The sequence below is a fragment of the Balaenoptera ricei genome, chromosome 3 (assembly GCF_028023285.1).
Source record: "Balaenoptera ricei isolate mBalRic1 chromosome 3, mBalRic1.hap2, whole genome shotgun sequence".
Lineage (NCBI taxonomy): Eukaryota > Metazoa > Chordata > Mammalia > Artiodactyla > Balaenopteridae > Balaenoptera > Balaenoptera ricei.
In genome coordinates, this window is record NC_082641.1 from 157,440,850 (window position 1) to 157,463,297 (window position 22,448).

The 22,448-nt window shown below is 46.6% G+C and overlaps 2 protein-coding genes across 2 annotated transcripts; both read left to right on the forward strand.

The window, feature by feature from the left end:
• Positions 1–12,982: 12,982 nt before the first annotated feature.
• LOC132363429 (uncharacterized) lies at positions 12,983–13,912 on the forward strand. The gene has a single exon (XM_059919131.1). The coding sequence runs from the start codon at positions 12,983–12,985 to the stop codon at positions 13,910–13,912; it is 930 nt and encodes a 309-aa protein (XP_059775114.1).
• A 3,489-nt stretch (positions 13,913–17,401) lies between these two features.
• LOC132362768 (nuclear transport factor 2-like) lies at positions 17,402–18,063 on the forward strand. The gene has a single exon (XM_059917746.1). It carries the CDS (start codon positions 17,470–17,472, stop codon positions 17,851–17,853), a length of 384 nt encoding a protein of 127 aa, XP_059773729.1. The 5' UTR covers positions 17,402–17,469; the 3' UTR covers positions 17,854–18,063.
• The last annotated feature ends 4,385 nt before the right edge of the window (positions 18,064–22,448 follow it).

The following is a 22,448-nucleotide window of genomic DNA, read 5'->3' on the forward strand; positions in this document are numbered from 1 at the left end:
TTTCTGAAGGCTCATTAGTAATTAATGAAATCATTAAGAAAGGTTCACAGTGACTGACACCTTCCTGGCAACCACAATCTCCTCTTTTTTTTTTTTTTTTAAATAAATTTATTTATTTTATTATTTTTATTTTTTTTGCTGTGTTGGGTCTTCCTTTCTGTGCGAGGGCTTTCTCTAGTTGCGGCGAGCGGGGGCCACTCTTCATTGCGGTGCGCGGGCCTCTCACTGTCGTGGCCTCTCTTGTTGCGGAGCACAGGCTCCAGACGCGCAGGCTCAGTAATTGTGGCTCACGGGCCCAGTTGCTCCGTGCCATGTGGGATCTTCCCAGACCAGGACTCGAACCTGTGTCCCCTGCATTGGCAGGCAGATTCTCAACCACTGCACCACCAGGGAAGCCCCACAATCTCCTCTTGTACTTAAGAGGAAATGCCACTGGCTCCACAGGTTTGATTTGGGGAGTGGAGTGGGTAGCTGTAGGGGGCAGGAATCAGATTACATAAAGTTTCACAACAGCCATCATCCAGAACAGAAAGCTGTGCGTGTGTTCCTCCAAGTTCCTCTACTTCGGAAGCTGTGCCTTCATCCATCCAATGCTGGTTTTCAGAAATCTTGCTAATATCATGTTTTCCAAGACAGTACCATGTGGCTCAACTCAATTAGCAAAGATGTAAGGTTGAAAGTCACTCTCTCTTTTTTCTGTTGTTGTTTTTTCTCCCATTTTCACACATTTCCTTTTTTCTTGGCATTGCCTAGATTTATTCTCCTCTTTTCCCTTTTAGGAACAGAATTTGGCATAAATAAATAACTGACAAAATGGTATAAGCAGGAGGGTAAACACAGGGTTTCTCCAGCCTCCGCTGCAGGTCGGGGTAATTTGTTGCAGCAGGTGGTTACCCACAAGAAGGACGGGAGCTCCAACGGCTGCTGTTTAATTTGTATTTTAATAAAGAAACCCACAGCCTTCCCTTAATTGCTGGCAATGGAACGCGAACCCCCTCCAAAGCCTTTCAGGTCACTAATGCACTGAAATTGTTAAATTGAAACGGACTACTTTAGCCAGGGCACTGGCCACAAGGTGGAATTCGGTACATTTCATACCTCAGTGCATTTAAATGGTATGGAGCTGATATTTACTACAAATGCAAGCACCAGTGGAGTCCGCATACTTAATCTGCCTTCTCCAACTCTCAGAATTAAGCAGTTGATCTATGGGACACAAAGGGATCATCCTTCTCTCAAAGAGAATATTTTATGACCAGGCAGTTTATTTATTTATTTATTTGAAATTTATTTATTTATTTTTTATACAGCTGGGTCTTATTAGTTATCTATTTTATACATAGTAGTGTACGTATGTCAATCCCAATCTCCCAATTCATCCCACCACCACCAGGCAGTTTAAAAGGCACTGACGTAAACAACTGTTTACAGCTCTCTCTCTCTCTCTTTCATCTTCAAAAGGCAAAAAGTACATGTAAGGACTTGCTGTTTGGCAGACAAAGCATTTTAGAAAGTCACTTGAAATGCTTTCCTTTTCCTTTGAGGATGACTGAATCTTTGATAGGTGCTCAAGAGAGTTCTTATAATTTAGTTTATTTCTCTTATTTTTTCTTAAGGGGGAGAAGTGGGATAGTGTGAAGGCACAGAGCTGAAGCCTGCATTTTTTTATTTTTTCATTTTACCTTCATTTATTTCTTCCATTTATTTCTCGCTCTCTGCTTTCTTGTGGAAGTGGAAATCTTACGGCTTAAATCATAAAAGTATTATTTATGGCTTTTACTCCATGACTGAACGTGCCAGATTTTCTGGGACAGGGTCAATTTCAAAGGAACAGCTAAGGTTAATTTCATCCTTGGGGCTTTGTAAGAATTTCACCTAGACAAAGGAAGGAAATAAAAAAGAAATACTTTGCTACACCCCTTGTCCTATTTTTTGACTTCTAGTAGAGGGTCACTCTCCTTTTAGCCATGCTGATATTTGGAAAGCCACTATGGAAATGACTTAATTTTTGAGGTATATGTCTCATAAATAAAATGTGTGTCCCTCATCTTCTCATTTCCTTCCAGCGCTCGAGGGAGTAAGAAGACATGGAGTGAAGAGCTGCCTCATTTTCCAGAGAGAATAGGGGCACTGAGAGCTAGGAGGGACGGCGGTAGCTGTCACAGTCCTGAATTTTTACCTCCTGGAATCCAGGATGTGCCCCTTCCCCACCCCACCAGCTGGATGAGTGATCACAGTGGAATAATGATGCCAGGAGGCTCAGAGGTACACTCTACGTTTTGAATTGGGTTTTATTAGTCAGCCCACTTATTGAGTGCTATGTGCTGTCACTGGAGTTATAAAGATATACATGACACCAGCTCTGCCCCTACAGAGCTTGCAATGTGTTTAGGGAAACCAGGCATATCCCCATGAAGCAGAAGCTCACTGAACAAGGCAGCAGGAACTTTTGCCTCCAAGGATGCAGATGGTGATAAAGATTGCAATTGTCTGAGGCTACAGGGGACGAACTGGAACCATAGCCTGTGCTCAGAGACATGCGGATCCCAGAAGGAAAAGGGTGAAAGGCGAGTTCTAACTAATCTGAAATTTGATATTCCAAGAGCTTCCTTTAAAAGGCCCTTTTAAAATTCTTTCCCTTCCTCTTAAAAAATTCAGCTATCAAATGTTGTCCGCTATCAAATGATGTCCTTTCCATACAGTGAAAAATATACACTAAGGAAAGAAAAAGGGTAAGACTCATGCTCTATGATTCCTTGTTGAACAAGGAAAAGCATTTGGACTGTTCTCACCCCGTGATGAGTTTCTTTTCCTCTCCTTCCTTGCTTTGGTTGATGATGTGAGTCTAAGCAATTCACTGAAGCCACGTGAGAACAAGCAAAAGTCAGGGTCCAAGCAGAATTACTAGCTTGGGGAATGCCTGTCTCTCTGGACCTCCCTGTGAGACCAGTGAGGATTTCCAGACTTTCGCAGACTTTAAAATCAGCTCTCCTGAGACCGAATAAGGTGCAAAAGGAAACTGTCTTCTCAGGTTGGGTGGACCATGAGGGAAAGAACGGATGGATAAATCCAGAGAAGGTGCATAATCTGTCCGCCCAAACAATCTAAAATGACCTTCACATGCCCTCCAGGGTGGCCCCGGGAAATACATCACTAGATTCCTCCAGGCTTTACCTTGCTCTGCTTCCCAGAGCCTGTGTTACACAGGCAGAAACACCACCGTCATATTTCTCCCTGCCCTCAGGAACATTCACCAGTTGGGGGAAAAATAAAGCCAGAAAATTGTTGCTATGGGCTCTGTTTTGTGGAAGTTAAAATGCTGGTGCAGGAATCTGATCGCTTGATAGCTCCCTCTCTCTCTCCATCTCTCTCTCTCTCTCTCTCCCTTCCTCCCTCTCTCCCTCCCCCTCTCTCTCTCACCCTCCACCCTTTCTCGGCTCTCCCTCTCTCCCACCCCCACTTTTTCTACTCTCCCCTCTTCCCTCCACTGGACTCCCAGGGCCGCTCCCACACCGGGTTGGAGGAGAGCCTTACAGGTTGTCAATGAAACCTGGAATTATTTCCTTTGATGGCTCAGGTAATAGTAGGAGCCAAGGCAATGAGTGAGGTCGTCTGAAACCAATGCAGTCCTGCCCGGGACCCGGGAGCCAATCGCAGGAGCAGAGGGCGGGGCGTCAGCGCCAGCAGAAAATTGCTAAGTGCCTCGCTAGCACAGTTGGTCCGAGCCGCCGAAAGGTCTGGTCGCAGAGACGGGGACGCGTAATCCTCAGCGTGCTCCATCCCGACAGCAGCCCTCCACGGCTCGGCAGGGCAGCGAGCCTCTGGGCACCGGCCCCTCTGCTCCACGGAGAAGGTACTCCTGCTGCATCGCGGCGGGGCTGCTCTTGCGTTTCCGTCCTCAGCGGCTTGCAGTTTAGCCTCTGTAGAGGGGTTGCAGAAAGAAAAGTTTAGGGGAGGAAATGTGGCAACGGAGGGAAATCACCGTGTTTTGTTGGGAGGAAAACAAGCTGACGGTTTGGGAAACTTCTGTGCTGTCTAGAACTGGATTGGTTTACTACTCTCTCAATTAGCCGCGCTCAGGTCTGTGGAAATAGGTCTGGTCTTGGGCTAGGGTGCCTGCCTGTTGGGGTGTAGATTTGGATTTGTTGGGTGAAGGGGGTTGAACCCTGGATGTGCTGCTTCCTGGCAGACGCATTGCTGGGAGGCTGATTCTGGGAAGCGTGATGGGTTGGTTGGGTTTTCCACCATAGGGTCTGCCCCCTTGACTTTATCCTGACCTGCTGTCCCCCAACTCTTGTGACCTTCAGTTTGAGTCCTTCCTCAAACTTCTGTCTCCTTCCTCGCCCCTCCCGCTTGCCGACTCTGTCTGCGCTCATTTAATGTGGTGGAAGGAGACATTTCCTGGGGTGTGGGCGACTGTCCTGTTTGACCTGATGGGCGTCTGCCTGTCACATAACTTGGTGAGAAAGCAACAAAACGGTTCCCAGAGGAAAAGCCGTCACTCCACTGATTAGCTCCCGAAAACTCTGGAAGACTGTCCGGGCTTGGTGTGTACTGAAATAAAGGGGATGGAGTGAAATTGCAGCCCGTGTGAAGGTTACACCCTCACCAGGGACAGGCCGTAGGGTGCTAAGGAAGCCCGAGGCTCTGGGTGCATGGGGGGCTGAGGGGCTGCTGGCACCACCATCCCTGCTGCCTGTGATGACTGTTCTTCAAGTGAAGGGCTGGCCACGGCAGGAGGCTGGGCCAGGCTTGTAGCATCCTTGTTCCTTTCTGAACAGTTAGGACCACAAGGGCCCTGCTTGCTCTGAGTCCCACCTGTGGTCCTGAGGAGAAGCCCTTCTCCCCACGTTCTGCCACCCGGGAGGTATTAGGTCAGTGGGCCTCCTAGGAAGCAGGGTCCCCATGGGAGAAGGTGATGTGCTTGGTCTTAAACTTCCTTCCTGCTTTGGTGCAGGCAGCTCCTATTTGAATGTTCCACAGCACTTGGCCAGGTGTGTCCTCCCACCTGCTGGGTCCTCAGAAGCAGCTGGTCCAGGACTGATCTTCCACATCCCTGAGTCCCTCTGAATTCTAGCCTAGACCCGAAGCTGGCAAGTTCGGTTCCCAGTCCTGGCAGGATGGGGATGTGCTGGGAGGACTCCTCCAGGACACCTGGTCCCCAGGACACCCTTCCCGCCGAGGTGTAGATGCCTCCATTCTCCGGCTCCACAAATCACATTCACTCTTTAATTCTTGTTTTCTTTAACCTCCACAAGGGCTTCTCCTCCGCCTCCTTTACACAGCTATTTCGGGTGGGAGATGTTATTGCCGAAGCTCTACTCACAATGCTTAAAAAAAAACCGGCTGCCCGACTTTTGTTTTTCTTGGTCAGGATACAGTCAGCTTTCTCCTCTGCACATGTTGCCTGGCTGTAAACAAAACAAGCTTGCAACCCCGCAGAGGAGAATGCCTTTGTGTTTGGGAGGCTGGAGTGGAGGCTGAACTTGTCTTGCCTGTTGGGGCATCTTTGGCCCAAGACCTTCTCCTCTGTGGTCTGTCTGGGGCAGGTGACCCCCAGAGAGCCCACGAGAGAAGACATCCAGCAGGTGGGAGATTTTGAAAAGGGGCACCTTGGTTTTCATGAAGGCAGTGATAACACGAGAACATGCTTTGGAGTTGGAGGGGTATCTAGAACCGGGGACAGGTAGCAAAATCGTGGGTCCCTCCCACCGATGCCGATCTGCTAGATTTCTATCGTGATAGAGGACATTCAACGTAAGGCTTTGAAACCGGCTCTATTTTGAAACCGGCTTTATTTTTAACATGGACATTCTTTACTTTTGGTCCCTGTGCCCTTTTCTTTAATAATTAAAGCAGATGTACAGTGTAGGTTTGATAGGCCACAAACAGGCTGTTTTAGTTAGCATAAAATTCAAGTTAACTCCTGTGTAAGCCAGAATGACTTTCCCATACCTCAGTATGTGAAAATTTCTTTTCTCACTACCATCTGGGCACAGGGGAGGGGTCCCCAATCTCTCCTGGCAGGACGGGGCAGGACAGTGTTTCCTGGAGAAAGGGACCCTGAGCTGATTCTTGAAGGGTGGGATGTGGATGATGCCAGTGAAGAAGGGTGGGAAAGGCCTCTCCTGAGTGTGGCCTCGACATAAGTGATGTCTTCAGGGAAACAAAATTCAAAGGTATTTCTAGATGCAAAGTGCTAGCGGGTGGCTGTGTTCGTCTCCTTGGGCTGCTGTAACAAATGACCACAAACTGCTTGGCTTACAACAATAGAAATTTATTCTCTCACAGTTCTGGAGGCTACAAATCTGAAGTCAAGGTGTAGGCAGGACCTCCCTCTGGAGGCTCTGATTGAAAGTCAGGTCCCCGCTTCTCTCCTCGCTGCTGGTGGCTGCTGAGAACGCTTGCTGTTCCCTGGCTTGCAGCTGAGTCACGCCGGCCTGCTCTCTTCCCCGTGTGTGTCTCTGGGTGTCCTCTCCTCTTCGGAAAAAGACCCCAGTCATTCGGTTTAGCACTCACTATAATCCAGTGTGACATCATCGTAATTACATCTGAAAAGACCCTATTTCCAAATAAGGTCACATGTCCGAGGTGGACCTCAATTTGGGGGGACAGTACTCTCGCAGCACAGCAGTAGAGACAAAAGTGGGGATTGGATGGTAGACAAAGGTACAGACCCATACTGTGCATAATAGTGACATTTACTTTGTCAACATTTTCCATTTTCTCGACTGGTCTGCTGCCGAATTCGTGGGGAATTCTCAAAGAGGGGTGCATCTACTGAGGATGCAGTGCCTTGGCTTCCAGTTGCACATGTAGAGCTAGAAGCGGGGATTCTGTCCCTGGCTCAGCTGCCTAGTAGTTTTACAGCATTGCTTTGAACTTTCTAAACCTTCACTGCCATGGTTTTATAATCAGGGATTACAATGACTGCCCTGCTTGTTTAGAAGCTTCCTGTTTGCCAAGCTGTGTAATAAACTGTAAAGTGTGTGTAAAATGTTCCTTCATGGGATTTTAAAAAATTGTCTATTAGTTCCATTCTTTCATCTCTGCAGTGCAATATACAACTTCTATCTTCCAGTTAGGGGCAGGCCTGCTGTGCACATCCGGAAGACTCGAAGAGCGGTTAGGAAATCCATAGGTGTGACTTAATATTTATTTATGTGTCTTAAGCCAGGGGTCAGAACATAGCCACCGGCCAAATGCAGCCACTACTTATTTTGTAAGGTCTGCAAGCGAAGAATGGTTTTTACGTTTTTAAATGCTTGGAAAAAATCAAAAGAAGAATACATCGTGACATGAAAATTACATGAAGTTCAAAAATTAAGGCTCATAAATAAAGCCTTATTGGAACACAGCCATACTCAATCCTCTCCATACTGTCTAGAGCTCTCCTCACATCACACAGCCGAATTGAGTAGTTGCCGTGGAGGACTCTTGTCCCACAAAGCCTGCAATGTTTACTCTCTGGCCGCCACACAGGAAATGTTTGCCCACCCCTGTGTGAAGTGGATGATTCTGGTGAAGGAGGAGGTGAGTTGTCATCCCTCTGGGTGGCTGTCTCCCTACTCATAGGAATGATTCCTTTGGAACATTCCAGACTCTAAAGCTGCCTTGTCTTCTGTTCATTTCCAGAGTTTCGTTTTGTTAGGGCCCAGCAGGTTGAAGGTTGTAGGGAATAAGAAGTATCATTCCCAACCCCTGAACAGGAACTTTGTTGCTATTTTGCTTTGTTTCTTTCAATAAGATAGATTGAAATTTACGAACATTTTATGTTGTAAGAATCAGTTTGAAGTCTGCCACACTGTGGAAACAATGAGGATGGTTTGTTTCTTCTGCCATCTTCCCACCAAACTGAATTTCTGGTAACCAGGACTCCTGAGTTTTCTGAGACAGCCCTGATGTAGAATATTTTTTCTTGTCACTACAGATCAATGATATGTCCTGAAAAATCTAGTATTTCCTCTCCAAACTGTACCCAACAGGGGAGTAACACTTTTGTTATACAAACACACAGATGATAATTTAAATGAAAAAACAGATGTGAATGTGTAGTATGGCACTTGAGCTGTATACAACTTCCTAGGCCTGCGACAAGATCTGTAGCTTGGGAGTCTGGTTCTGAAGCTCATTTATACTAAAAAATATATATCATAGTCATTACTTCCATCTAGAATCTGATTCAGAGGAGAGGAAAGAATTCCCCAAAATGACAGCTATGAAAGTAATTTTTTTAAGGTGGAGGTAGTGTCATGGGTGTTTGATTATTGTAAGCCTTGTGGCCTCCTCCTGTACTCTGTAATCCCATTATTATATTGTTATCATTGGATATATCCTCTCCTTAGCAGATGACTTATTAAGCCCCTTTTATGTGTCAGGCCCTTTACTAAATACTTGGAATTTATTTCATTTGAACTTTACAAGTGCAAGTAGGAATCTTCATTGCCTTCATCTTAAAAAGATGTGAAAGCTGAAGCTTAGGTCAAGTATCTCATCCAAAATCGTACACCTTTTAAGTGATACAGCCAAGGTTCAAACACAGTACAGTTTAGCTCTCGAATGTGAGCTCTGAATTACTATATATTCTTCATTTACTTAATCTTTCATATTAATTGGCTGTCTACCAAGAGTCAGGTGCTGTGTTAATTACGGAGAATTTAATAGCAAATGAAACAGATACAGTTTCTGTTTATAGTGTTTACAGGATAGTGTGGGAAATGGACACTAATTTAAAAAATCATACAAATATCTAAATGAAGGAACGTAATGGAATAGTAGAGAAAGGGGAAATCACAAGGTCTTTGGCAACAGGGAAGTCTTCTCTGAGTAAGGATTAGTCAGGGCAGTGAGGGGAGACAGGAGAATTACAGACAGATGGAACAGCATATGCAAAGCGTCTGCAGTCAGAGAAATCACAGCGTTTAAGGAATAACAAGAAAGCCAGCATGGCTAGAAGCCGTGCGGTGAGGTGCAGAGAATGGATTGATGGAAACAAGAGTGTCATCTACTTTGAACTGTCAACTGTCAGACTTTCAATTGTTTCCTGTGTTGATGAAAATCATCCATAAACAGTCTATAATAGGAGTAGAAAAGAGTTTTATTTGAGCCAAACTGAGGACTGTAGCCCAGAAGACAGCTTCTTAGATTACTCTGAGAAACTGCTCTGGAGAAGCATGGATTTCAGCACAGTTTTATGTCTTGTCAGAACAAAGAACATCAAACAAGTCAGGGATACATTCCTTTAGGTTTTCAAAAAACCAGATCAGCACGCACACAGCGAGTCAGTATGACCTTGGCACCTGGGAAGGGGGTCTTCTCATGGAAGGAACACCAGCAGTGGTGTCCCAGGAAGGGGGGGGGGCATTTCATCTTTATTTTTAACATGGACATTCTTTACTTTTGGTCAGTGCACCCTTTTCTTTAATAACTAAAGCAGATGTATAAAGTAGGTTTGATAGCCACAAACGGGCTGTTCTAGTTAGCATAAAATTCAAATTAAGCCAGAATGACTGCCCCATACCTCAGTATGTGAACATTTCTTTTATCAACTGAAAGAGTATGGCCTTGGGTGAGGGTGACGGCAGTGGAGAAAAATGAGCGATAAATAGATCTGAGGGACAATGAAGTAGGTAAAAATGGATGAAGTGGATAATGGGTGTGAAAGAGAAGGTGGTTTCTGAATGACTTCCAAGCTTAGAACTTACACCACTGGATGGTGGCCGCTCCCACCCACCTCCACCCTACCCGCCCCCCCCCCCCGCCATAATAACCTTGAGGTTGTGACCCAGAGACCAGAAAGATCTGAGAAGCAGGGAGAAGGACATGACGAAACCCTTTGTCCATGTTGCTCCAGGCTGAGCAGGGCTAAAGTGGCATAGAGGTGAATTTGCCCCCAGCCAAGGGGTATGGGGCAGCAAGGGAGAGGGACCAGGGGGCTTTGTCCTCAGAGCTTCTTCCCAATCAAGCCTTTCTACCTCTCTGATGGAGGGTGAGGACACACAGGGGCCAGCCCAGGACGTGGAGCCCAGAGAGGCACGGGCTAGAGGTGCCCTCCTGGTGTGCTGATATCCAAAGGCAGGACAGTGCGTTGAGTGAGTTCAAGACAGTCACCAAGAGAGGGGCTGCGGACAGGACAGTTACCAGAACCCCGGTACCCTGAATGAAGGATACCAGCAGGAAGTTATTGCAGGCGTCCAGAGGGAACACGGAAGTTGGCAGTAGTTGGATGATACGCCTCTAGCAGGAGGACTGTATTATTTAAAAGGTGGGAACAGTTTAGGTGTGGTCTCGGGACCTAGGTCCAGTGACTCCCAGGGGGTCCATCCCGTTCTTCCTTTGTTTAAAAGGCAGAGATGGTAGGACCCAGAGAGCACGATTTTAGACTTCTTGAGTGCATGGGCTTTGCTTACTCACCTTTGTACCTTAGCACCTCACACAGAGGGGCTCCATAAATGATTGTTCATATCTTCATAATAAGCTATTGCCCCATTGTTTTTGCTTTAAAACAATTAAGACTTTAAACAATAGTTTTAATTAAAAAAAGATCATTTGTATAGAAAGTCTTCTAGAACATTTCCATGAAATCGTAGTTTAGTTATACACCTATCAAAGTGGCCTTGTTGAAAGAATATTTTGTGAAATTGGCTTTGTTCAAGAAAATCTGAGGGTTATGGCCAGTTTCCACAAGAATCTTGACCAGGTTCTTGGTCCCATGGGGGTCACATTCAAATAGGAAAAACCCAAAGAAAGGGAGAGGCAGGTCCTTGGAGGGCGTGCTCTCATAGCACAAGCTGCTCCCTCCGGCAGTTGCTTCTGATAACCGTCTGCACGTCCTGACTCCATCCTCCCCCTTGGCAAAGCCTACTGCCCTCTCAGTGGACACCTCTGCTGCTAGACATTGCCTGCCTTCAGCTGTCTGCTCTTGGAGGCTTGATCCTATTTTACCAGAAATCAAGGCTGTGTGAGCCGGAGTTGGTGTGCAGCTCACAGAGGTAGATGTCCTTCCCAGATCCCAACCCCCTTTCAGCCATAAGACAAAAGGGACGTGATAGTCGGGAAGTCCTTCTCTGGAGGACAATTTGGTGCTGCCTCAGGGGTGAAGAGGTCGAGAATGCCTCCTGGGTGACCTTAAGACTTGGAAGGGTATGGATCAAATTCCCTATGTGTGTCTTCTCACTTTGCACACCACTTGGGCCCTTGAAAATGAATCGAAAGATATTTTTGTTCAGGGTAGTTTGAATAAAAGAATTCTGTTGATGGGGCTTCCCTGGTGGCGCAGTGGTTGAGAATCTGCCTGCCAATGCAGGGGACACGGGTTCGAGCCCTGGTCTGGGAAGATCCCACATGCCGCGGAGCAACTAGGCCCGTGAGCCACAAGTACTGAGCCTGCGCGTCTGGAGCCTGTGCTCCGCAACAAGAGAGGCCGCGATAGTGAGAGGCCCGAGCACCGCGATGAAGAGTGGCCCCTGCTTGCCACAACTAGAGAAAGCCCTCGCACAGAAACGAAGACCCAACACAGCCAAAAATAAATAAATAAATAAAAGTAAAAATTAAAAAAAAGAAAGTAAAATCAATCCCCAAAATATTAAAAACAAAACAAAACAAAAAAAAACTCTTAAAAAAATAAAAGTAGCCTCTTAAATTTGGCGGGACAGCGGGTGGAGGGTTCAGAGGGGGATGGGATGAGTTAGGGTGGGGCGGGTGTGATATTCAGATGGAACAATATTTAACCTACAGCCCCTCATGCCTGGGATCCTTTATACCAGCAGGCACGGAGGCGTCCTTCGTTTCATTCAGTTATTTTTTTTAAAAAACGGACTAGTTGACGAAGTGCCTGAAACTTTATACCAAGTGGCCTTATTGAGCCACTATTTTATTCAAGCAGTGCTCAGATCAGCAGTACCCCACAGGTCAGAAAATCACGGCGAACGGGGAATTTTCACAGCAGAAAAGGCAAGGGTAATCAAGCCTGAAGCGTCCCACGAGGGGAGCCGTGGAAGAGGCAGCAAACCTGAAGAGCTCCCTGTGTGTGCGCGTTAGCAGGGGAGCGAGCGAGCGAGACAGAAAGTTGTTGTAATTGCAGCCTGTCTCCTGCGAACGTGTTGCTCCCTCTGGACTCTCCGGTAACCAGTTCACCCAAAACTTTTCTGCCACGAGGCCCCGCATCTCCCACGTGCCCCCTTCCTTCCTGCGCCGGCTAACAGGTCCCCGGTCACCGAAGCGTCACCTCTCAGCCCCCGGGAAATCTCCGCAGCCCCCTCGGACTGCAGCCTGGTCGCCGCCCGGCCTCCCAGTGCAGCAGTCGGGGCGACGGAGAGGGAGGCGGCGCGCAGGCCGGGGAAGACCCGGGAGGACCAACTCGCGGGCCGGGCTCGGGCATCAGCACGGGGAAGGGAGGCGCGGGCCGAGCGCGCCCCGCAGGTAAACAGGCCGGCGAGGCGCAGGGCGCTGTCGCCGCGGCCGCCCAGCGATTTCCAGGCACGCAACTCCGCCTCCAGGGCTCTCTCCCTCGCGCGCTCGCCCCGCCGCCCGCTCGCAGCCTTCGCAGCCGCCGCAGCATCGCTTCACACAAAGGACTGTTCCCCGCCGAGCCGCTCCTCCACCTCCACGTCCTCCTCCGGTGACGGCAGCCCCGACAGCCGGGCTCGGGCGCGGCGGCGGCGGCGGCGGCGCGGGGACGACCTGTCACTCCCAGCAACCGCGGCGGCGGCGGCTTTTTTTTTTTTTTTTTTTTCTATTTTGCTTAAAAAAACTTTTTTTTTTGCCCTTATACTGCTTGGCTTTTCTGTGGTTCCACCCACCTCTTCTCTCTCTTCCTCCTCCTCCCGTAAACAACTCTCCCACAGCTCCCGCCAATAAATAAATTAGGAGGAGGGTATGGGGGAGGGGTGCGGGGGGAGGAGGGGAGAGGAAAAGGGAGGCAGCGCGAGAGAGCGAGGCAGAGTCCGAACCGACAGCCAGGAGCCCGCACGCACCTCGCACCATGAGATGGCGACGCGCCCCGCGCCGCTCCGGGAGGACCGGCCCCCGGGCCCAGCGCCCCTGCCCCGCCGCCCGCTCGCCGCCGCCGCTGCTGTGGACCGCGGCCCTGGCGCCGGAGGCGGCCGCCAGCAACGAGGTGGCTCCCGCGGGGGCCTCGGTGTGCTACGAGTCCCCGCCCAGCGTGGGCTCGGTGCAGGAGCTGGCTCAGCGCGCCGCGGTGGTGATCGAGGGAAAGGTGCACGCGCCGCGGCGGCAGCAGGGGGCACTCGACAGGAAGGCGGCGGCGGCGGCGGCGGCGGGCGAGGCAGGGGCGTGGGGAGGCGAGCGCCAGCCGTCAGCCGCGGGCCCGGGAGCGCTGCCCGCTGCCAACGGGACCGTGTCCCACTGGCCCGCGGGCCCCGCGCCCAGCGCCGCCGAGCCCGGAGACGAGGCGCCCTATCTGGTGAAGGTGCACCAGGTGTGGGCGGTGAAAGCCGGGGGCCTGAAGAAGGACTCGCTGCTCACCGTGCGCCTGGGCGCCTGGGGCCACCCCGCGTTCCCCTCCTGCGGGCGGCTCAAGGAGGACAGCAGGTACATCTTCTTCATGGAGCCCGATGCCAACAGCAGCGGCCGCGCGCCGGCCGCCTTCCGAGCATCCTTCCCCCCTCTGGAGACGGACCAGAACCTCAAGAAGGAAGTCAGCCGGGTGCTGTGCAAGCGGTGCGGTAAGTTCCTCGCCTCGCGGGGCGCGCTCGGGCGGGGCGGGGAGGCCGCACTCCCGGGGCGCGGCGGGCGCCGGGCTTCGACGGCTTCCGGGCGGACGCGGTCTGAGCGGTGGAGTTTCGGGCTTGGAAGACTGTGGGCGATCCTCAAGAGGAGGAAGGTTCGCGGATTGGATTCCACGGGCAGCGCCTTCTCCAGTGTCCCTGTTTCGAGGCATTGCCATTGGTGAAAGCCCAAGTTTGGTCCTTGGTTGGGGCCGCCTCAAACTTTTTAATTCCTTGGGGTTTCATTCGCCAAGTAGAATGGAAATGGGCCGGCTGCTTTCTTGCGCGTGCCTTCTTGAACTCTTTCGTTAGGAGTTGCTGTTAAGGGCAGCTGTGAGGGGCTTTTTCCTCTGAAGGAGGAAAGGTGAGTCGGACAGGACTGTAAAGTCTTCCCATCACTTCGAGTCCGGAGTGTGGACTTGGTCAGGGGTTTGTGTCTGTGGAGAGTCCAACAAGAACAGGACGGAGCACTGCGGTTCTCCTTGCGATGTGGCAGAGTTTTTGGCGAAGTCACGTCCGAACAGACAGGTGCAGTCTGCACCTTGTGAAAATGTGTATGTGAGAAGTATAAAGTTGGGTGTTTTCTTTTTGGTGACATCGTGTCAAGAATTTTTGTTTTCCCAGTCTTTTCGTTTGGAGTATGCTTTGGCACGTCAGTGCGTCGGAACAGATGAGCGTCATTATAGAGCTTCACATGTAGGCCCTTAAGGAGAATTTCGGAAGATAAGTTTAGCAATCGTGTTTCAAAGACCTTTCCCGATTTTGCCACTGCAGAGGGTTCTTCCCAGGTCTCCTTAGTATTATCAGGTGTGAGAAATCAGCTGATAATCTGATTACATTTCTGAAGTAGCATTACGTTTATGCCATTCATAAAGTAATTTCTAGGTTCTAAATATTTGTGTAATTTCCTGATGATCATGTAATCACTAAAACATAGAGGGGTTTCTTCTCAAACCAAAAATTAACATGATTACACATCACAAATTCTAACATGCATAATAGATTTTCCCCTGGTCTTGATGTATCCGTCTGATAGATGGCTGGGTTAATTGAATTTTTACAAAACTCAGCACCATGCCATGCTCAGTCTGCCTGTGATGCAAAGTGTGTCAGCTCTTTTCAATTCGTATCAGGTGATGGCCAGTTATTTAAATTTCTGATTGGCATTTCTGATGCTTGTAGCCTGCGGTTAATTAATGCCTAACGATTTGGTTTTGATGTCAGGGAAGAGCATTGCTTATCCTCCATTGCCTTATTTTCACAATGCACTTTGTGCGCCAGAGACCTGTTAAGATTGCACCACTCTGTGGCCGGAAGCTGTTCTCAAACAGTGGTGCTGAAGAAAGCTGAGTGACGTTGGGATTCCCCGGGTCTGGCTGATAGATGTCACTATAAAACATGGGAAACTCTCTGCTGGGAGCTGTCTTATTAGGAAACACAAAAGCTCCTCACCATTGTACTGCATCATATGTTATTCTGTTAGAGAATCTGAAACAAAACATTTTAAGCCACGCTGTCATCCCATTTTCACGTGTTTTATTGTATGCAGTTCAGGAAGGATTTTGCTTTTACCCCAAACCATGTGAGTTGTGGATCATCTACTGCACGTGGTGGAAGTTAATATAAAGGGGATCGTAGTTGGCAGTGGTGCCTAGGATGGGGGGTGGGGTGTTGCTAGATAAGCCATGGCGTTAGTTACGCCTTCTAACTAGAAAGAGATGTCAGTTTTCAGGGGTAAACTTCTTATAAGGGTCCAGAGGACGTTTGGATAATGGAAAATTCATGTTGTCTGGAGAAATACTATTTTCGTGCTTCTAAGCCGAAAAAGCTTCACTAAAGGTAGTTTTGCCCTTTTGTTTGCCAGTCAAAGGAAATACATAGTTGTAAGTTGTGGCATGCTAAACAAAGCAGGGTTTTTTTTTTTTAATGAACTGGAAATCTCCTGCGTGTAATGTAGTTGATTAAGAAATCATGAAGTTACTGCTTCAGGTTTGTGTAATTATTGTGTATGTTTGGTGATTTTAGGGTTATGTACTTTAAAGTATGATACCGCGTGAAACTTTAACTAATAGATTTAGCTAAAGACTAACTGAAATCGTGCTCAAAGTTTCTCTTGGAGTTTTACGAACGTAGTAGTTATTGTGACATTGTAGGCTATAAGTAAATAGTGTAAGCTATTTTATATAATGGAAACTCAGTAAATCCATACTTGGAATATGGGGTGTAAAAGTGTGTATGTGTGTGAAAACTTGTGAATTTTTCCAGTTGTGTGGTCTGGTTTAACAATGCCATTCAGAGCCTACCAGGCAAAGGAACACAAATTGGAAAAAAAAAAATGTACGGAGAGAATAGGGACTGATTTGTCGTGGTCGAGCTGCTTCTGTGTGCTTTTCTGGTCAGGAGATTTCAGGGAGAGTGATGGAGCAGAGGGTTCTTATCTAACCACATGAAGCTGCCCTGGGGGCGCAATGGTTGTGTTCCTGCCTGAGCCCTGATGCTAGGCTGGAGAGGGGATCTAGGCAAGTCATTTTGTGATATCATACCCAGGGGAAGAGTTTCCAGCTCTCCTTTGCTCAGCTGCAGTGTTGTTTCCTACAAGTTGCTTACTAGTGTAGAAACTACACGTGCAACAGATTAGCCTTAGGGTTGAGCTAATGGAAGTCTTCCCTGAATTATTTTTTCTCTCCTCCCCGCCCCCTCTCCCCATCTAAGGGAAACTCCTGAGTAGAGTCTGTATAAAAAGAAGCTCTTCTCTGAACAATGGACTTTTGGAAACAAAAACTGTGTAGTGTATTTTAGATGACAACACAGAATCTCATAGCTTGTTTGCCTTATGTTTGAGGTTTGTGTGAATTGCACTTCCTTTACAGTTAAATTCTTCCCAGTCTTTGCTTTCTCTCTTGCTCACTACACAGGCTAAGACATTTCTAGGTTTTATATTTATTGGAATGCAAAATAATTTCAATGATTTTGTTCAATTAAATTGCCGTTATTCAAACAAATCATTGTTTGATGTACTACACTTCTAGTTTTCAAAGCATTGCCGTTATACTAGGCTGTAACTGATTCCCAAAAAGGAGTAAAAATACTGATGTTGAATAACATCTCTAATTGGGCCATGCAAGATTTGTACATCACTTGTGTTCTTACAAGCCAATCTAAATATTCAGTATATCATATTGGAATGTATAATAATGCAAACATATTTATCAAATATTTATGATCAATGTCTTTCTTTTTCTCATGTTCTCAATAACTATTTAATAAAGTGTGCTGACCTTGTGGTGTTATGAAAATGACAGAAATGCTGCAGGGATTTTCCAGCCAACTATTGAAGAGAATTGTTCTTAATAAAAGCTATATTAAGGGCATAGCAATAGGAACAGATACAGCTTGACTGCTTGTCTTTCATAAATACATGTGTAAATGTAATTTCCCAAGTGCTTGTGATGGCTCTCTTTAAACTGTATAAATCTTACTGTCAATTCTATACTGTATATAGAACACTTCTTTCTGTTGAGTAGAGAAACCGTGTATGTATTTATATATATATTTATGTTAAAAAATGAAACCAAGATGGGTCATTTGGGAAAACAACTCTTTGGAATAAAAATATTTTAAAAGGTGAATTTAAATATCTGAATCAGAATATATTACAAGGCAGACCGCGCTGGGTTGCCGCCGCCGCTGCCGCCATCGTGCCAGCCCCTTGGGTCTCAACTAGGCTGGGTGACGCTCCAGAATGGGAGACAAGCCAATTTGGGAGCAGATTGGATCCAGCTTCATTCAACATTACTACCAGTTATTTGATAACGACAGAACCCAACTAGACGCAATTTATATTGACGCGTCATGCCTTATGTGGGAAGGACAGCAATTCCAGGGGAAAGCTGCCATTGTGGAGAAATTGTCTAGCCTTCCGTTCCAGAAAATCCAGCATAGCATCACGGCGCAGGACCATCAGCCCACGCCAGATAGCTGCATCATCAGCATGGTTGTGGGCCAGCTTAAGGCCGATGAAGACCCCATCATGGGGTTCCACCAGATGTTCCTATTAAAGAACATCAATGATGCTTGGGTTTGCACCAATGACATGTTCAGGCTTGCCCTGCACAACTTCGGCTGACCTCCTCCCAGCCAGGCACTCATGCTGTTTCCTCCTCCCTCCTCTTCCCGATATTATTCATGCTCCTCCAGATGCTCCAGATATCATACACAAATGAGCAGGGCCGCGGTGGGAGTGGGCGCAGTGCGCTACTGCTGCCGAGGTACTGTGCATGATGTTTGGCCGCTAGACTAGTTGCATCTGACGGGAGAAGTTTGTGTTGTACCAGCGCATGCCTTGGAAAGAGTTAAGTAATGCGGAAGGTTGTCTTTTTTTTTTTTTTAATCTACTGACAAGTTGCTCTAGTAACCCAAAGAAGTGAAGGAGAAAGCAGCTGCCTCACCACCGAGATATTGATTTGTTCAGATGTTTCAATGCCGCATGATACAATAAAACCACGAAAATTTTCTTAAAAAAAAAAAAAAAAAAAAGAATATATTACAAGCACTAGGCGATCATTCTCATCAGTTGTGGGAGATCTGTAAATCCTCTGGATCTAGGGGAGGTTTTACCATATGTCTTAATATATTAGGTAAGACCAGGAAGCTTCAACAGCCCTGAGGGTCAAAACAATGGGCCGTGCTTCCGCTGGCCTGTATACTTATAGCAAATGAGAGCAAAAGACGTGATTGGGCGGGTTATTGCCCTTGTCAAATACAATCTATTCATTGTTCAGGAAATCTCCTTTGCTTCGATGCCCATTTTCTTCCTGTTATTTTTTTCTTAATTATAAATGTAACATCTTTTAAAACCTATTTTTAAATTTCAGTGACAAGTGATGAACTGGCCAGATGTCCAAAGATCTTGAAACTCTCATCTGCCCTCAGTACTTAGCAATACTTAGGTTTTTTGTTTGGTTGTTTTTGATATGCTCAAAGGATATGGAAAAATTATGTCTATAGATAGTTCTGATTGAATGGGTATCTTGATTAGCCTTATATAAATGAATGATAATGAAAACAAAGTATATAATGAGAAACAGTGGTAGGGATTCATGAATTATTAGTCATTGAAAGTATATAATAAAGTTTGTAAAGAAAACAAAAGGTAAAAAAAAATTAGGGCTCTTATGGACTCATGCAATTTGTTACCAAAAACAATAGTGTAACAACATGGTTTCATCAAAGGTTTCATAAGAAAGTGAGAACGAATTTTTAATGTCCTTACTTTTAAATAACAGAAATGGCTATTGTAGACAGTTTTCCATTCATGTATGAATGCTCTAAATTTGTGCATGCACATTTTACTCTGTGCTGTTATGTTATCATGAAATTTAAGTTAAAATGAAAGTAACATCATGAAAGAATGTGTGACCTAATGTATGACTCTCCCAAATATCAGTCATTTTCTAATACTTGAGCAGCTGATTAGTGATACAGCCTGTCACATTTTAAAATCTAAAGTTGAATTATTTGCAAATGTACAGAATTCAGACCTAACTTTTATTGAGTTAAGTGCTAGTTGAGAGGCTGTATTTCATATTACTGTGTTTTCATATTGTTTAGGGCTGTGATGGGCTTGAGGAAGCCTGTTCTGAAGGCTTGTCTCCTGACTCTCCATCTGCAAATGATCCATACAGGTCGAAGAAGATTTAAAAAAAAGAAATTTTGGTGAAGTTGAAAGCTTAAAATGGGTTGACGAATCTCTGCTTGGCATAGATCTGATAGTTAGGAAATAGTCCCCCCCCAACATGGACTTGCCACCCAGCCATCCTAGAAAGAGATGCCTAAGTGGTAATTGACATTATTTTTTAAGTCTTCCAGAGAACCAGGATATTTTTCCCTTTGGAAAATAGTTTCCTGAGAAACTATCCTAACTTTGGTTCTCCCTATTAGGACCTAGCCATATTTATATCCTATTTTTTTTTTTTTTATACTAACTACAAACACAAAAACAAAAAGAAACTTAGTTTACTCACAGCTTGGATGGTACAGGGGAGATAGAGCTATCAGTTCCTAACTCAGGCTTCAGCTGTGTCTTCCCTTCATCTCTGTTTCCTTTGTGAGGACACTGCAGGGTAAAGCTTTAGGTAAATGATGGGGCCCATGAGTGGATCTGAGTCTTCAAGAGAGCAAGTATGTACTGATGCCTGCTCATGGCCACACTGACAAGTCTTCTCTTGACACCTTGGAATTCGGCTGTCTGGGTCTAAGTGTGTCAGAATATGGAAGTCCTAGATCACAAGATGTGAATGTTGGGAGTTCCCTGGTGGCCTAGTGGTTAGGATTCTAGGCTTTCACTGCCATGGCCTGGGTTCAATCCCTGGTCACGGCACTGAGATGCTGCAAGCTGCACGGTGCAAAAAAAAAGATGTGAATTTACAATAGGTGTCTTTCAGTTCCTGATAGGCTCTTTGTCCCTCCCATGAAGACATAGATGGTAACCTGCATTGCATCTCTATTTCAGGGGCTTCCCTGCTACAAAGCCCAGGGCTCTGGCTTTGGAGATCTGCCCCAGTCAGTGTGCTGGGAACTAGAAGAGCACAGCTCTGAGTGCTGCCTGCTTCTGGAGCTGGGAGCCAGGTTTAGGAGGTCAGGCCCAGAACCTAGAGGAGGGAATTACTTCTTTCGCTCTACTGTGCCAGCAAGTGTGAGCTGAACAGAGCCCAGCACAAGGGGGCATGCCTGATGTGGGCCCTAGGGTCTTGGTAGTGGGCACACCCGTGAGCCCGGGGCATGGAGGGGTCATGATCAGAGAGGTGAAGCCCTCTCTGCTTTGCTGTGTTTGGAAAGTCACAGCAGTAATACTGTCTTCCCAAATGTTTGTCTCTAGCCTGGGAACTGCTGTTAAGGCAAAGGAAGCTAAAAAATTGAGGGGCTTACTAAGACCACCGAGTTATAACTATCACTCATTGAGTTTGTATCTTTTTTCCTCTTTGATAGACACTTGTTGCCTGACCTGTGTGGGTTAAATACGTGTTGAATAATCAAATGAATAAATGAGTGAAGCATCCCGGACGCTTGTTGGAGGGTGTTGTTGGATGGTGGCAATCACTGTTCTAGGCTGAATTTTGGAGAAAACAAGCAAAACCTCTGATTCTTTCTCTTCAGGTCTGTGATTTGGTGAGCTAGCCTCTTTGTAGGAAGTAGCATTTAGAACAGGACACCATTTCCTCCTCTGGATCAACCTTTGGGCTTCCGAGAAAGGTTATTTAATTTCCTAAAATTTGTTTTTTCATAACTTATTCCTGGATTTTAATATTCCGTATTCTGTGTACTCTATAGCCCCAGCTGGGGAACAGAATTCCCTGTGTTGTAAACACTTCCAAGCACAGAAGGGGTTTTCGATCGTCAATGAATCCCTGCCACTGTTTTGAGCAGACCCATTACCAAATCATCCCAACCAATTTATTTTGGGTACTAGATCTCAGCTCTCAGAAATTCTATGTTCTCCCTGATCTCCCCCATAGGTGTTTCACCACGTCAGCCCTGTAAGTTCAGTTCTTGTAACTGAAGATGGAAAAGACTGCTTGTATCCCTCAGAAGTAATAAGAAAAGAGTTTGGGTGACTGACTTTTCACTTATTCTTTCCTTTGTCGTGAACATCCTGTCAGCTCTTGGTTAGAATGTTAGGTGGGACGGCGCCTATCCATCTGGGCTCTGGTGAACAATGAGGTCCTTTTCCTCCATTTTCTTGGCTGGCCCTGGAGACACCACGGGCGATGTGTCATCCGTGAAGCAGCAGATGCAGTGGCGGCATTTTCTTCTACCGCAGGGAGCATCCTGGCTGCAGCCCAGTGCAGACCTGGAGCGGAGGTTCTGTCTACCGAGGAGGAGAAGGGCAGCTGTCGAGGTTTCAGGTAAAATTGGCCATTAGCCTTTGTCCTCGGGCGGTGATTCTGGCAGTGAAGGCTCTTTGGTGGCTGCCTGCACGGAGATGTTCTGCTCAGAGTTCGTTGTCGTGCCATCAGCGCACAAGGACCACAGCTTTGAAATTTCCCCGGCTCTCGATTTCTTTGCAAGTCTGGACACCTCTGAGATACTCTTTCCTCCAAGGTCCTCATTCCCATCCACTGAGATGGCGCACATCTTTTCCTCAGAAACCGTGGCAACTTTTCTTTCATTGCAGTGGGAATTTTATTAAAAAGTCAAGCATTTTTGGACCACAGTCTTATTCTGGTGAGTGTTTTTCCCCCCAAGTTGTAATAACATAAAATTTACCATTTAAATTATTTCTAAGTTGCAGTTCAGTGGCATTAAGCATTCACATTCACAGGCCGCCATCACCACCATCGATCTCCAAAAGATTTTCATCTTCCCAAACTGAAACTCCAAACCAATTAAACAATAATTCCCTTTTCCCTCTCCTCCAGCCCCTGGCAACTACCAGTCTAATTTGTCTCCATAATTTGACTATATTTTACCTCATTTTAGTGGAACCACACAGTATTTGCCTTTTTGTTACTGGCTTACTTCCCTTGGCATAATGTCTTTAAGACTCATCTGTGTTGTAGCATGTGTCAGAATTTCATTCCGTTTGAAGGCTGAATAATATTCCATTGCATGTATCTGTTTATCTGTCAGTGGACACTTGGGTTGTTTCTACCTTTTGGCTATTGTCAATAATGCTTCTGTGAACGTGGGTGTACAAATATCTGTTCGAGACCCTGCTTTCAG